Genomic DNA, 15,947 nt, shown 5'->3' on the forward strand with positions numbered 1-15,947 from the left:
GCTTTGAAGAAAAAGCTAAACTGCAAGTGATGGTTCTCATGTTCAGGCAAATACAAATCACTTAGTGCCACACACACACACACACACACGCATACACACACACGTCTGGTTTACTATCTCCGTGGGGACAGTCCATAGGCGTAATGTTTTTTATACTGTACAAACTGTATATTTTATCCCCTATCCCTAACCCTATCCCTAAACCTAAAGATCATTGAAAACTTTTTGCATTTTTAGATTTTTAAAAAATATTGTTCTGTACAATTTATTAGCTTTTTTGCCCATGGGGACCTCAATTTTGGTCCCCACGGTGACACGAGTCCCCATGTGTTGGTGTGCATTCAGGTTTAGGTCCCCACCGGGATATACAAACATGAACACACACGCACACACACACACACACACACACGCACATACACTCACAGAGCAGCAGATATTATTGAAAGAAGGTTAATGGTTTTGGCAGGTGCTTCTGATGGCTGGCCGGTCTGCGTGTGGTTCAGGTGCTGCCCCCGTGGTGCATCTGTGGAAGATGGAGCTGTTTCACCCCCCGCAGGCCTGTAAGTCACGGCCCCCCGCCTGCTCCAGACCAGCGTGACCTCTAGCACAGACCTCATCCAGCTCAATATTTGAATCTGTGCTCAGTCAGACAGCTGAGACATGCTTTGTGTCCATCCAATTATCACGCATCATAAATACAGTAGATCCCTGTTATGACAGGAAGTAAGGTGTTAAATCTGTTGCTGTGTCCCAATTCACCTAATTATACTATGCCCTAAAAGTGTGTACTGTTTGTTGTTATGGAAAAGTATATATGTTTTTATAGTGTGTAGTGAAAAAGTATGCATGCACTGAGACAAAATAATGCAAAACGAAAGTAGTTAGAAAACATTGTGATTCTTAAAGGGATAGTTCACCAAAAAATGAAAGTTCTGTCATCATTTACTCACCCACTTTTCATTTCAAACCTGTATTACTTTCTTTCTTCTGCAGAACACAAAAGAAGATATTTTGTAGAAACAGAAAACCATTGGTCCCCATTGACATTGGCATTGGTTTAGTGTCCATACAATAGAAGTCAGTGGGGACCAGCGTATTTCAGTGTTCTGCATGGAATATTAATATTCTGCTTGCTGCACACTGCACTTTTAACTGCATTAAAAAGTTTGTTAGCAAAAACAGAAACTCTGTTTTACAATTTTTTCAAAGATCATGTTTTTTATTGTGCATTCCAATTAATCAAAGTTCAGCTGTGTTGTTTAGATTAAGTAGTAATAACTCGAAAAATTGATCTAAATAAGACAAAAAAAACCTATAAAAAATACTGCCCTAATACATTTACTGTAGATGGAAGTATGTGAAGCAGTGAGCAGTACGGAGCAGAGATGGAAACTCGAGTCCGCGACTTGGACTTGAGTCGCAAAAACAGAGACTTGCAACTTGACTTAGACTCGTGAACAGCTGACTCGAGACTTGACTTGGACTCTTGACTCATGAGACTTGTCATTTTGGTATAACATTTCATTCACATTCTTCCTTTACTACCCCACATGACAGCATCATACAGCACATTTTTCTATTAATTCCCATTCCATTATGTTCTGCAGCAAATGTCACAACAATTAATCTCTAACACACTAAGTCAGCATTATTATATAAACGTGTGACGCATGTGGAGGACGAGTGTTCATCATCAAAGAGTATAGTTATATAAACGAACAAAATGTAGCCAAGTCTTACCTTAGTAGTTCCTGTCCAGATATAACCAGGCGGCATCCCTCGGCACGGAGGGGCATATCATGCAATTCATAACATTACTTAATTTGGCCTAGATGGCAAATTGGTTCATATAAGTACGACCTCAGTACGGCATAAAATTTATTTTGATTTTGCACTGGTAAATGTGGTGCAAAGACTAAGTAAAAAGAAGAAAACACAGGCTATCACACCAGCATCAGGACTAGTTCGAAACTGTATAAAATACCTAGAAGCATTTTAAAACATGATTAATATAAGATTGCATTGTAAATAAACTACACAGTCTAAAGGCATCTTTACACACCAAATGCGGCACAGAAACCAAATCTGAAGTGCAATAAAATCACGAAAATGTGCATTATGCATACAGACTCTTTAATGTTGTTCCGAAGCGAAATAGGCTACATAAATTAAAATATTGGTGACTTTAACCGTTGAAACTAGAGATGCACCGATTGCAATTTTCTTTGCCGATTCTGATTTTATTACGTGAAACTTTTATTAAGTGAAACCTGCCTATTCCGATTTTTGCCGATTCCGATTTTCTATCCACAAACTATATAATTGACAGTATACTGTATATAAAACCATATTAACTTTTCTTCAATACACATTTTTTTATTTTCATTGAATAAATGATTGAACATTACAATTTCCCTAAATGCAGTTCTCCAAGCTGCATTAAATTACAGAATCTTCTCTTTCCCAAACAACTCTTAAATTGAACAACTCTGTGACTGAAAAGAAGTACAAATAATAAAATATAACTAAACTTGTCACTTAATTTACCTTTCTCATTTTTGTACTCATCTCACAAAAGTCTAAGATAACAATAAAATACTTCAACTTTATTCTCGTCTGTTTCCGTTTATGAAACTAACATTGCTTTATTTCATTTTTTCTGAAATGTAAAATAAATTGTCTTTATCTTGGGTCTGTAGTATTAAAAGAAGTGGGTTGATTTTTGCTGCAACTTCAATAAAAAAGTTAAAAATCTTATGAGTGAATTCTACTCTAAAGATGTATACGTGTTTGCAGTTTTTTGTGTTAGTAAAGAACTCAATCAGATATATATCACATATATTGGTTGATTTATTCATTTTTTTATATTTTGGATTTTTAAAAACAAGTAGAAGTCGTGTTGAATGTCATTTTACCTAGGTGAAATTACCACAGTTTTAAGGTAAGACAAGGAATCAGGTTGAATGGAATTTACGTTTGTTTTACACAGAGTGAACGACTTCAACATGAGTTTAGCATGTGTCAGAGTTTAGCATCACTGTTAGCATACATACCCCATGTAGACGGAGCAGCGAGAGATGAACTACAGTGCACCCTTTTGTCTGTACAGTACATGATGCGTGTGCACGCGCGTGCAGTCAGCGGATTTGATAGATGCGCGTCAGTCAGCAGAGACTCGCGGTCCGGTGGACCCACATGCGAGTAAACGAGCCGTGAAAGACAGGCTGTGCGCGCGTACGATTACATGTTTACTTGCGGCTTTGAGTGTACTGATGGCTGTGACGTTCTTGCCCGCATCACTGGCAACAGAAGATCGGTGAGACGGACCGGCCGGTCACCGGTCGGGCCGATCATACGAAAAACCGGCCGATTCCGATCTCTGGCCGGTCAATCGGTGCACCTAGTTGAAACTAACCCTAATTTACTGTTACTGTCGTTTTGCCCAAAAATAATTACTATTAAAGTAATAAATAAAAAAGTAAAAAAGATAAGATCAAGTACAAGTAACATTTTATTGCTACATTCAAAAATAATTAAAAATACCTGTAGGCTGCAAATAAAATGAAAGGTTTAAAAGTAATATCTTAAGCAAAGAAAAGAATTACATTAAAATAGGGTGGATAAGTGTCTGCAACCTAAAACAGGACTGAGTTAAATGTTGGTTTCAGTATTATGCATGTTTGTGCATTGATTTTTTTTAAATGTAGCGTAAATGTAATTATTATCAGTTCTATATGTTCTGTAATGTTCTTTAGCTTTTGAATGACAATTCTATGACTATTCTAAATGAAAAATACTCATTGCATACTATATTTCTCATTAATATGTAGAGGAATTTTAGTGTAAATTGATCCATTTGGATCTATGCACTGACGATGGAACTAAATGACAAAAATGTTATGTCCTGACTTTTCTATAAATGTTTTCTTTTATTTAAAGGGTGATGTTTTGGATCCAATGTAATAGTTTGAATGATTCTGTATCAAATTAAATTAATGATTTCAGTAAAAGTTTAAAAAAGGTTTTAATATTTCAAAACTGATTTGGCTTCATACATTATGAATTACAATAACTATCTGAAAGAACTATTGCTAAAAATATAACAGAGACTTGAGATGTGACTTGGACTCCACTTTAAAGACTTGAGACTTGACTTAGGCTCGACCTCAAAGACTTGAGACTTGACTTGGACTTGGACCTCTGAGACTTGTGAACATGCATGGTACACAATGATTGACTTTTCAAAGCAGTTGGGTCATGTTTTGACATTCGCCATGTAGTGATGGAATGTGTGTATAAGATCAAACAAACGCTGGGTTGAAGCAAAAAGAAAATGAAATGGGTTCACAAAAAATATGCCGTTTCTGTTTCTTTATTGAATTGAAGGTGCCAGAATGTTCCAGGCTGTTTCAAACTAATTTAACCCTTGATAGCATTCCACACAATGTGCTTTGAAACAATTTATTTTTCAGATAGAAAATGAACATGCTATGCACTACACACTGCACAGGCTACCACGTTAGTTGAATGCTATTCCAAAGAGATCCATTGTGTTTTATCTGCATGGATATGTCTTTATTTTGTCTCTCTGACTTCCTCTCTGCAGTGCGTTTGCGGGCAGATCGTCTATCATTGGTCAAGGAATGCATCTCCCAGTGCTCTACTGCATACAAGCAGTCCACACTTCTGCTCAGCCTGGCCAAACTGCTGCGGGTTGCAGGTAAACACGAGAAATTATTCTTCAACGTCAGGCTGATGTTCCATTTACGTTTGTCTGTCAAATAAAAGAAATCTTTAAAGATTCATCAGTGCCGTCACAGCAGTCACAATCAGTTCTTGGCTTCAACAAGGGAAGTCCTTAGGCTATGCAGCCTTGTATTTTATTACATACATATTTTCATAACGTTCCAGTGTGACTAGACACAAAACAAACGTTTGGTTACCGCGTTGTGACAGAAAAAAGGCAGCGCATGCTTACAGCAACGTTCCTATAGATTAAACGTTGCTAATCTTTTAGCTAGTATGCATTTCATCTTGATCTGCCGAGTCAGCGCCGTCTGTCTACAGGTGAATAAATAGATGAATAGGCACGGGTGAGGGATTGAATGAATAAGCAGTCACTTCTTTGAAGGAAGCTTTGCTCAGAGGTTAGTGATTAATATTGCATCAGACAGCCCAAAAAATGCGCAGGACGTGACCTCATGAATCAGCAATCAGTTAGTATCATGAATCAGCATGAATTGCTGAATTAGTGAAGTGAACAGATTAAATAAGATCGGTAGTGTTGCATTCTTTCTTTTTGTGCATACCGTAGTTTGTCCAACAGAAACCATCGTGATTTATCTAGATCGTGATTTGTCACAAATTTTGAAGGTCAGCAAACTGTTTTTACTACAGTTAAAGCAAATTAGAACAGACCATATTTTACACAGGAGGGAACCTGATAGCTTGGTCTATGATGCCGCGGTCAGACTTGACTTTGAGCATGCAAAGATCGTTCGGATGTTGGTACGAAAATGGGCGTGCGCGATTCCTCCATTTTTTACATTTCTGTACCGAGAGGTCACGCTGTAACGTTTTGATCTTCTATTGGTCTCACGCACTCACGTGACGCGAATTCACAGGTCAGAGTTAACCAAACTTGAACATTATATTACGCAGCGAAATATCGTTGGACGGGCTTGTGTTTCCGGTGTGTCGCATTCGCATGCGTATGAATGGAAGTCAATGGAGGGAAAAGTCAAGTGTGACCGCGGATTTATTCATGGAAGCCCTTGATTTTACTTTGTAGCCTTTAGAAAAGTACAACATTTTGCATAGCATAGTTTAGCTGCCGTTTTAGTAGTCAAACTTTGGCAACCACAGATAAAACCGTGCATGGCTCCTCATTAAAATCATTACAAGTGACTATGATGAATCATTAGATGTAACAAAAAAATTATAAAATATAATAAAAATAAACAAATATAGTAATATGATATAAAACAGTATCATACAGAAATGCAGTATCATACTGTTTTAATGAAACCGTAACATTTAATATTAACATAATAAATGATCACAAAAAGCATCCATTTAGTCTTCAGTCTACAGGAAGTTTAAATTAGTTAAACTTTCATCTGCGACTCGTTCTGACACTTATTTTGTAAGCCAGCGTGGGTGCCGCTTGTCTTCTTATAGATAAAGCGATCAGTGCCTGTGTTCAGGGGTAAATGGGTGATAGCAGACCTCTGAATGTATTTGCACACTGTGATGTTTCTGTAGATGTCAGCCGGATCAGTATGCAGGACATCAGAAGCTCTTTTCCTGTCTTATATAGTGGAATTGATTAGCTCTGTGAAGTGACTCTGTGGATGCTGTGCTGGTGTTTGATGTATTCACCTTGGCTTACCCTCGAATAATGCCTGTAGGGCTGTTTTCATTTTAAGTGTGTAATTACACCTGCGCCTCTACCTGTGTTTACACTACATTTACATTAGATAGATAGATAGATAGATAGATAGATAGATAGATAGATAGATAGATAGATAGATAGATAGATAGATAGATAGATAGATAGATAGACAGAGATCATAAAGATAGATAGAGAGCATAAAGATAAGATAAGATAAGATAAGATGGTTGACTGATTATACTATCTTGCCAAATAATCACATAAATGCACTCACAAGTGTGCACACATGAACTGCTGCACCATGCAGTGTTATTGCCTGCCTGGCCTTTGATGTTCGACACTCACTTTAATAAAAAAGGCATCCCCTATCACTGTTTTGATCAGGCTTCATGGTCATTTTCATTTGTTTTATTTGGGACAGAGATATGAGCTACACAAGAGGCCGGTGCTGATATGCAATTGTGATATTTGTTCCACATCTAAGCGGCCATCCAAGAATTTATCAGAAAAAACATATCAGAGAAAATGGATTTGCTGCTACTTCACATTCCGGACCTTTGCTCTTCCTTCCGATTTGAAAATATTTGAAAGCTACAGTGCCATACAGTTTTATGGCACTTTATTAATACACGATAATGATCAGAGCCTGACAGAAGTTGAGAGGTTTATTACTGAACTCTGAACCCACACATAGATGGGATTGATTCTAATTCATCTAAACTGAAATAAAATTTGCTGATGATAAGAATAATAGCTAGATAATGTAGCATTTTGTAAAGTGTTTTTTATTTTTATTTGGTTCTCATTACCATACTTTAAGTGAGTGATTCTTAATTTGCTATCTTATAGGAAATCTTAGATGTAGTTTTGTATGCAATTGAAACCATGTATAAATAAAAAAAATCATGTTATTTCCTACTCCTGTGGACGTACTGTTGGGTTAGTACCCAAACCTTAGATCAGTTAACTCCTAAAGAAATGTTGATTGCCAGAAGTTGTCTGATGTAGTTGTTGTGTGTTATTCTTGTACTGAAGGTGATGATGAGGTCAGGAGGAAGGGCCAGGTTCTCACTCTGTTGGCAGAACAGGCTCTGCACTGTCAGGATTTCAAGGCCTCGTATATTCACTGCCAGGATCTGATGGCTGCAGGTAAGACGACGCTGCTTGATTCGAAATCAGTAGTTCTGTGGTATTGATCCAAATGAACATCATAGCGCATTTCTTTTTTTGTATTTCATATTTCATTTCTCTCTGTGCTTCGTTTATCTTGTATTTTCAAGGATCTGAAATTTGTTTTATTATAGATTATTGTGACTTTGGTTTCTTAGAAATGTTTGTTATTTGTAAAGTTTGTTACATAAAATATATGTTATGTTTCTTATTTAGTTATTTACAAATTTCAGAATGTTAAGATTTGAAAACATTTGTTCCAAAACATACTAGATAACATACTACATACATACTAGATAACTAGATCTAACATACACTTAGCGTTAGTGTTGTAAACAGTATACAGTATACAATATAAATATCAATAATTATCAATAATGTCACAAGTTGTCCAAATGCTTCTAGACAGGCAAGACATTTTTAAGAAAGGATTAGCTACATAACCTCAAATTTCAAAATCTCCAAATTTCATAGTCCCAAACACTCACACGTGGCATTTCTAAAGTAAACAATATGCAGTAAACTATATAATTATACAATATAAACAAAATAAAGCAAAGGCTAAGGAATGTCCATGCTTGTAAAACGAGGCTTTTGAAACCGCAACAAAAATAGCATTTTACTGAATACATTTTTTTCTAGTTATGCTCAGCTGTACATATTTAATTGGCCAGATATTTCTCTTTGTGTGTGCAATCTCTATCCATAATGCTGTAATCACGACTGACTGGAAACATAACATTTTATTAAGGGAAGAAGAATAGGAACCCTGGGACTGCTACAGCATCACACTTTGTTCGCAGAAAGTTGCTCAGGTTGAAGTAGCAAAGTGTTCAACAGCAACATCTTTATCATTCCAGTCAGATACATCTTTATTCAAAGCTGATAGGTGTTTGCGTGTGTGTGTGTGTGTGTGTGTGTGTGTGTGTGTGTGTGTGCGTGCGCGTGCGCGTGCGTGTGTGTGTGTGTGTGTGTGTGTGTGTGCGTGCGTGCGTGCGTGCGTGCGTGCGTGCGTGTGTGTGTGTGTGCGGTGGTATATTGGAGAGAGAATAGTGTTGGGAATGTGTGTGCTTGCTTCAGGCTGGGATAGATTAATGCAGGCTTGAGAACAGAGGATGTGCTAATCTCTGATGGCTATCGCCAGCAGTCTCGCGCTAACATCGGTGTGGAAAACAGGTTACAGGCTTTCTCCTGCTTGAGTGAGTAGTTATTCTGGGTGAATGAGGGGTTTGAGATTAAGTACATGAGAGCTGTGGATAAAGAAAACAGAGAATCTTATAACTATGGTAACACAGCCTGCATTATAAGGGCTATTGCTGAAGCAGGGGATTGTGGGACTTGCTTTTTTTTGTTGCTAGGCAGATGTAATACATGGGATTAAAGTAGTTTTGCAGCAAAATTTTTGTTTAATCATTTTATTGATTTTAGTAAATTATTTAATTTGCTTTATTTAACGTACTGTAGTGAAATAAACAGCCGTAGAACAAATGAAGGACCATTTCAAAGACCATGTTCAGTTTTTCCTGAATTTACTAATTATAGCTACGTGTTTAAGTAACATGATTTTTTTTTCTGTGAACTATTAACAATATTTCTCCCATATTTTAAACCAAAATATTTGCATTTATTTGCAGAAAATGAAAAATGGAGTAACAGATCGAAATAATAGAAAAGATGCTCTGTATTTTTTCAGACCTCAAATACTTCAAAGAAATCAAGTTCATATTCACTTTTTAATACAACAGTAGTATTTTTACATGTATTTAGAAAGTTACAAAATTAATTAGTTTTCATGCGTCTTGTCATGCTGTCAGTCTTTCATTGCTTTTGAATGACTTTGTCACTTTTGAGGTTTGATTTTGTTGAAATTTTTTGTTTTTTGAAATTTCTCTCTCTCTCTCTCTCATAATCATTTTCAATTTCATTTTAAGTGTGCTTTAGTAACATAACAAAGCCTGTACTTTTTTACTGCCAAAGCATTGGCACATAATCTGTTCATAATCATAATCATAATCTGTAAATAATAAGACACTGAAATGTCTAAAATCGAAATAAAAATGTCTCCTTTTCTTTGTCTAGGCTATAGAGATGGCTGGGAGGTTTGTGCTCAGCTGGGCCAGTGTGAGATGTACTCACAGCTCTCTGCCCGTCACGATCTGATGGCCTTCTCCCTTACACACTGCCCTCCCGCCAGCATCCAGAACCTTCTAGCATTATCCAGTTCCCTTCAGACACAGGTGCATCTGCATGCCTATTCTCCTGCTACTGGAAATTGTACATGACTCGTGTCAGGGCATTGTCACAATCCTCTTTGACCTCCACGTAAAAAGCTTTGCAGAAAGAAGGCTGAGCGGTAGCAAGCAAATAAATCTTTTTGAGGATTTTTGCAATTTGACAGCTGTAGAGCGCACTGACGATCAGATAAAAGCAAACAAAACCTGTAAATGTAACTAAATACGTCAGAGTTTTTCACAGATTAAAAGTATTGCGTTTCCTCATTTTTTATTTCTGATTTCTGATGTATACAGTCACGGGCTAAAGGCTGCTTCAGTGAATCTCTGTCAAGACAGCGCATCACTATTAAGTTCTCTTTCGTGCTTGAATGAACAAAACCACACAATATTATGTCAGAAAGCCCTTTTGTCTAGCATTGTCGTAAACACAGATTTCAACGTGTTAAATAAAATCCTAAATGAACGCAAAGAGTTGTGAAAATGGGAAAGGGCTTCAGATCTGCGTAGAGAGACAGCTCTTAAAGGGGCCGCATTCTTAAACCTGCTGCTGTGACTCCTGTCATTAATGTTAATCAAAGAACAAACAAACAGGAATTCAATTCACATTTAATGTAGCTTTGTGTGTCCAAAACTCAAAATCTGTTTGACAAACTCTAGATTTTAACATTTAAAGCACACACATTATAGTATGACCAGCACAGGCATTATTTCTCCTGCTCAGGTTATTCTTCTCCCCCTGTGTTGACTGCTTTGGTATCAGGTTGTTTTCAGGAAAGACGCAAAGAAGATTTATGCCAAGACTCCTCATTGAAACACTCCAAAGAAAATGTATTGAGGATTGAAACAGTAATTTAAACAAGTTTTACTGCCGTGCCATGTGTAAATACCGCCAGAACGATTAAACATTTAAGAGCAAAGAAGAATTAAAAAGAGAAGTATTACGCTAAGGGCTAGGAATGAAAAAGTCAATGCTTTGCTGTCTTCTTTTGTCTCAGGTTCTGTACCAGGCTGTGAATTATAAGATTGATCCCTCTCATGGCCGGAGAGTAGGCGGTGAGATATCGGAGGTAAAGAACATCTCTTCTACATACTCATCACATCAGAGGTGTTGCTGTATTGTAACCCTACAGTGTCAATATCATATATGTTTGTGTGATGAATCTTCACCCTGCCTGTAAAAACATCATTTTTGTGAGTTACTGTTTTCGACATAAAATCATCCTACATAATAAGTAAAACAATAACCAAAAATATAACCTTAATAACTTTAATATTGACTTAGTAAGACCATGTGAAAGATTGAAATCATAGTGAAATTAAAAGTTGAAATCAAACTTTGATGCTTGTTAACTCATAATCACTTTATGGGACTTAAGCCTGGGTTTCAAAGCCAGGGTCACATTTGTTTTGTGTAGTCTTTTTTCTATAAAACTTGTTCTTTGTAATGCTTTATAAAGCTTTATGGTATTCTTTGGTCAATTGTATGTTCTCACATATTATTGTAAGAAATGTATTAATACAATACAGATATAATTCAGCCATGAAGCTCAGTATAGTAAATATCAATAGTTCAACAGTTAAATCATAGATATAAAACAATGTTGTATACTTTATGATACTTTTAGGTTTCCGTAGCTATTTATAGAACTACGTCCTGTTTAGAAACAGTTTAATACATGTTAACTAGTGTGTAGGAGTACATGTTAAAGTGGTGATGACAGCAGTGTAAGACCTAAGGTAAACTAATCGACAGCATTCGAAGTGTTAGCCAATCAAATTCAATAATTTGGCCGTGCTGTGCTATTAAAGGTGTCATGAAAATCTTTACTGTAAAAAATGGTAACCTTCAGGTGTTACCTTAAGGAACTGTTCTGCCTGATCTAACTTTTACTCTAAAGGGATGGTTCAACCACAAATAAAAATGTTCATGTTCTCACCTTCATGTCATTCCAAACCTGTATGACTTCTTTTGTGTTCTTCAGAAACAAGAAAAAGATATTTTGAAAAACGTTGGTCAACAAACAACATCGGCTCCTATTGACTTCCATTATCGACACAAAACCACTGAGACATTTTTCAAATTTTCAATCATTTTTTGTTTTTTACAGAAGAACGAGTCGTAGACAGGTTTTGATTGACATGAGGGTGAATAAATGAAGACAGTATTTGAATAACTATTCCTTTAAGTATTACTGGTGACAATTCGTTTTAGATTTTACTTACATAAGGTTTAACAGTTGTGACATGTGCCAGCTCATTACATTATGACTGAACGGAGTACAATACCACCTGAAAAAAAACATTGCATTTTTCATGTTATATATTGTTTAAGAGTCCTTTTACTTGGCTCATACTGTAGTAAGAAAGAACTGACTTGACCTCATCACGAGACCATAGAGGTGTTTAAAAATTCATGTGCACACCAAAAAACAATTTGTACAAATGTGTGTGTTTGCAGCTGACCCTTTTTGTTTGTCAGCTAAAGATTTTTAAACAGAATGAAGTATTAATAAGGTCAAATACTAGAATTGGCTCTGTACTCGCAGTCGACCAGAGGAGCGTACTGCGTTCAACTCCTGTGACACTGACATTTTTTAAAAGTTCACCTAACATTGCAATAACGTGGTTCAGTTTTTGTCATGTTGATACAGAGAGCTAATGGCGCTGTGCTCGAGGTTCCCACTCAGCAGTCGATTTACGTCTCTACGCCCATACGTTCATTTATAATGCATGTCGAGTTTAGCACAATGGAATGACTATAGTAGCGGTTTTGTTCGGTTTCATAGGATTAAATGGAAATCTCAGTCCCTGCTGGGATCTCCTCTGTCTGTTGTCTTTGTATCTTTATTTTCCCTGGTTGGTAGTACTCGCCATTAGCCTTGGTTAAATTTGCATATTTACCACCTAATCGCAGCATGATAGCTTTTTATAGCCTTTGATGAATGATTAATCACATTTACCGAATGTGTTCGGTTATATATAAACATGTTGTTGCCAAAGCTACTTATGTTTTATGGTTAATTAAAGCATGACTAAATTTATATTGGGGGGCTTCCTGGTTTGATTTGGCATGGCTTTGAATCTGCTTCCGACACACATTAATAAATTCATGTTTTACAATAACATCTCTATTGTAAAAAGCATTGTCAGGTTTCCATGTGCAAGTCAGACCTTTAGAGTGTTCTTAAAGTGATAGTTCACCCAAAAATGAAAATTCTGTCATCATTTACTCACCCTCTTGTCATTTCAAACCTGTATGACTTTCTTTTTCTGCAGAACGCAAAAGAAGATATTTTGAAGAATGTTGTTAACCGAACAGCGACAGCACCCATTTGCCAGCATTTGTTTTGTGTCCATACAATAGAAGTGAATGGCTGCCGCCACTGTTCAGTTTCCAACATTCTAATATCTTCTTTTGGGTTCTGTGGAAGAAAGTCGTACAGATTTGAAATGGTAAGCAAATGAAGGAATCTTTTGAACTATTACTTTAAGGTTGGAAATTATGCACATTTTGGGCGAACATTTTGAGTTCCCAATACGTTTTTTCCTCAAAATGTTCTAGTCTTAATGTGTGCATTGGTGCACATTATTCCAAAAATAAATAAATAAAATATAAATGGTAAACATTTATTAGTGCAATATTTTTTTATATTGTTTTAAAGGGATAGTTCACTCCAAAAGGAAAATTCTGTCATTTATTTACCCTCATGTTATTCCAAATTTTTGAAAATGTATTTGTTCTGCTGAACACAAGGAAAGATATTTGGAAGAATGTTTGTAACCAAACAGTTCTTGGCCACCATTGACTACCATAGTAGGAAAAAATACTGTAGTAGTCAATGGACTGTTTCGTTTCCCACATTGTTTGAAATTTCTTCATGTGTTTTCAACAGAACAAAGAAATTTAGTTTTGGACGAATTGACTCTTTAACCGTTTACAAATCCCTTTTTTTAACTACTTCATTATCATTGAATGTCCCGTTTAATGACCAAATATGTCCGATTTTGAAAGCGCAATGGGATGCAAACAGCATTTCATCTTGGCTTTATAGAGCCCCTTTTATAGACCATAGTTTACAGTCACAGTTTATTTACTGACATATGAACTTGATCTGTCATGTGGTATGCGTTCCATCATTATAAATGCATGCAGTGAAATATTCCAGCCAATCATGTGCTTTTGATTTTATTGTGCATTAAATAACAGCCTTATGGTCCTGATATGTCAAGGCTGCTTTATTTATATAGCACTTTCCACACAGTATATAGTTTCAAAGCAGCTTTACAGAAAATACTGCTTTAATACCCCCAGTGAGCGAGCCAGTAGCTGCTGGCTGCAGTATAGCTAAAAACTACTATGGCTTATGTGTAACCTTTCTTGACTTCCCGTAGCAGACAGGAGCCGCTGTTTCAGGATCAGCCTCTGGCTCGATTAACCCCACCGACCTGTTGCACAGAACCACGGCCCGCACCATAGAGGTCCTGACCAACACCACCACGACCACCAGAGCTGTGCTGACCGCTGTCAGCGACTCCCATTGGTGGAAGGAGTCCCTCAGTTTGCTCCGCCCTCTGCACGTAAGCCACTCCCACAATCACGCACCTCACTCCATTATGCATTACACCCCTTTAAAACACTCGAATGGTTCATGCATTCAGGCACACACACTGATGCCAGAAACAGGTTGGACGGAGCTCAACAGCTTTTTTTTGGCTGAATCCGTGAGGCCATTAAAACCTGGCATGGTTAAACGAACTCTCCCTGGCTGTGTCTCTTTGTGAAGCGGTTTGTTTTCGAGTTCCCGTTGCCGCATCCCCATCTGCGAGATTCCTGCCTGAATCCTTCCGAGAAATGGTCGATGACAAACAGAGGCTCTGCATTTCTAATGGCCTTCCATAGTGACTATCTCTCAAGGCCAGAGTCAAAAAGCTGTCCGTCCATGGCAGAATTCTCTGGCGCCCTACGAGCGTTTATGAGCACAGCTGAAACATTAATGGCTCCTGCATGCATGTCTGTGAATGTTTTATGAATATTCGATGAAAGTTTAATGAACGTTTATCTCCTTTCAGGGACAGGGCTTGGATAGAAGCCGCTCCGCAGTGGCCAATGAGAACGCAGATCTGGAAAGGCAAGGATGCAATCCTTTCTACGCAGAGCTGTTTGATGATCCATACGTCAATACGGTAAGTTTCGCTGCATCACCTTGCCCCAGGATCTTTTGTGTTTGCGCTTTTCTCCTGAAGTTTGTTTCTCTTTCCTACGTTCGTGCACATTTATTGCTTATAGTCCCAGTTAAGCAGTTATTTGTTTTAAAGGAGAAGTTCACAACCTGTAAAACTTTTTCTCTTTAATTAAAAACAAAGTTGTTTACAGTATAACCTTGCCAGTCTTGTCTTTGTAATAGAAGTAATTCAAGAATTGACAAAAAAGCACTACAAAATACATCTGTAAGACATTTGAAATCATAAAATATCTGTATGTTTGAAGCAGACCGAAAGGCACTTGTACGTTGTTCACAAAGCTGTCTTTGTCATTTTTCTGGGAGTTCATGTGAAAAGTAAAAAGTAATATTAAGATTAATATTTTATTTCAATTTATTTTTTTAATTAAATTATTTTTTATTCAGATCTTGTTGTGATGTTTGTCCTATTCCCAAAATTGATCTCATTAATTTGAGAACAAATTAGACTGAATTTGTTCCTGAATTCGACTTAAAGGTGCAGTGAACTGGCCGTTTTTATTGTTTTATACTATTGTCTGATGTCTACTTATGACGTTCGCGTGGTTTTTACATTCGAAAACATCAAAATCAATAAGTAATAGGCTATTTTCTACCCTGGTTTTGAGGCCGGCTGGAGAAACGCTCGGTTTTTAAGGGCGGCCGCAAGAAGACTTGGAAGTAAACGCCCACTGCTATGATTGGATAACAGCTTGCGTAGTTGACTTAGTTGGAGCCTTCTGTGAATTTGGTTAGACACGTAAACGTTACGTAACGTGATTTTACTCAAATTTACGACTTATTTCCCGGATGTGATGGCAAGGCTTTGCGTATAGTTTGTATAGCCTATAGTTGTATTGTGTTTAGTGATATATGACGTACATGTCAGCATTTAAGACCGCGAACCGGACAGAAGATCACCGCATCACG

General features: G+C 37.1%; 1 protein-coding gene across 1 annotated transcript in view; it reads left to right on the forward strand.

The window, feature by feature from the left end:
- The window catches only part of nbas (NBAS subunit of NRZ tethering complex), a 147,322-nt gene that overhangs the window by 57,166 nt on the left and 74,209 nt on the right, over nucleotides 1-15,947 (forward strand). The window contains 6 exon segments of the mRNA XM_057352377.1: nucleotides 4,607-4,720; nucleotides 7,430-7,543; nucleotides 9,644-9,801; nucleotides 10,794-10,865; nucleotides 14,191-14,376; nucleotides 14,869-14,982. Of these exon segments, the coding sequence (XP_057208360.1) occupies nucleotides 4,607-4,720; nucleotides 7,430-7,543; nucleotides 9,644-9,801; nucleotides 10,794-10,865; nucleotides 14,191-14,376; nucleotides 14,869-14,982 (758 nt within the window).

Source organism: Triplophysa rosa, linkage group LG15 (genome assembly GCF_024868665.1).
Source record: "Triplophysa rosa linkage group LG15, Trosa_1v2, whole genome shotgun sequence".
Taxonomy (NCBI): domain Eukaryota; kingdom Metazoa; phylum Chordata; class Actinopteri; order Cypriniformes; family Nemacheilidae; genus Triplophysa; species Triplophysa rosa.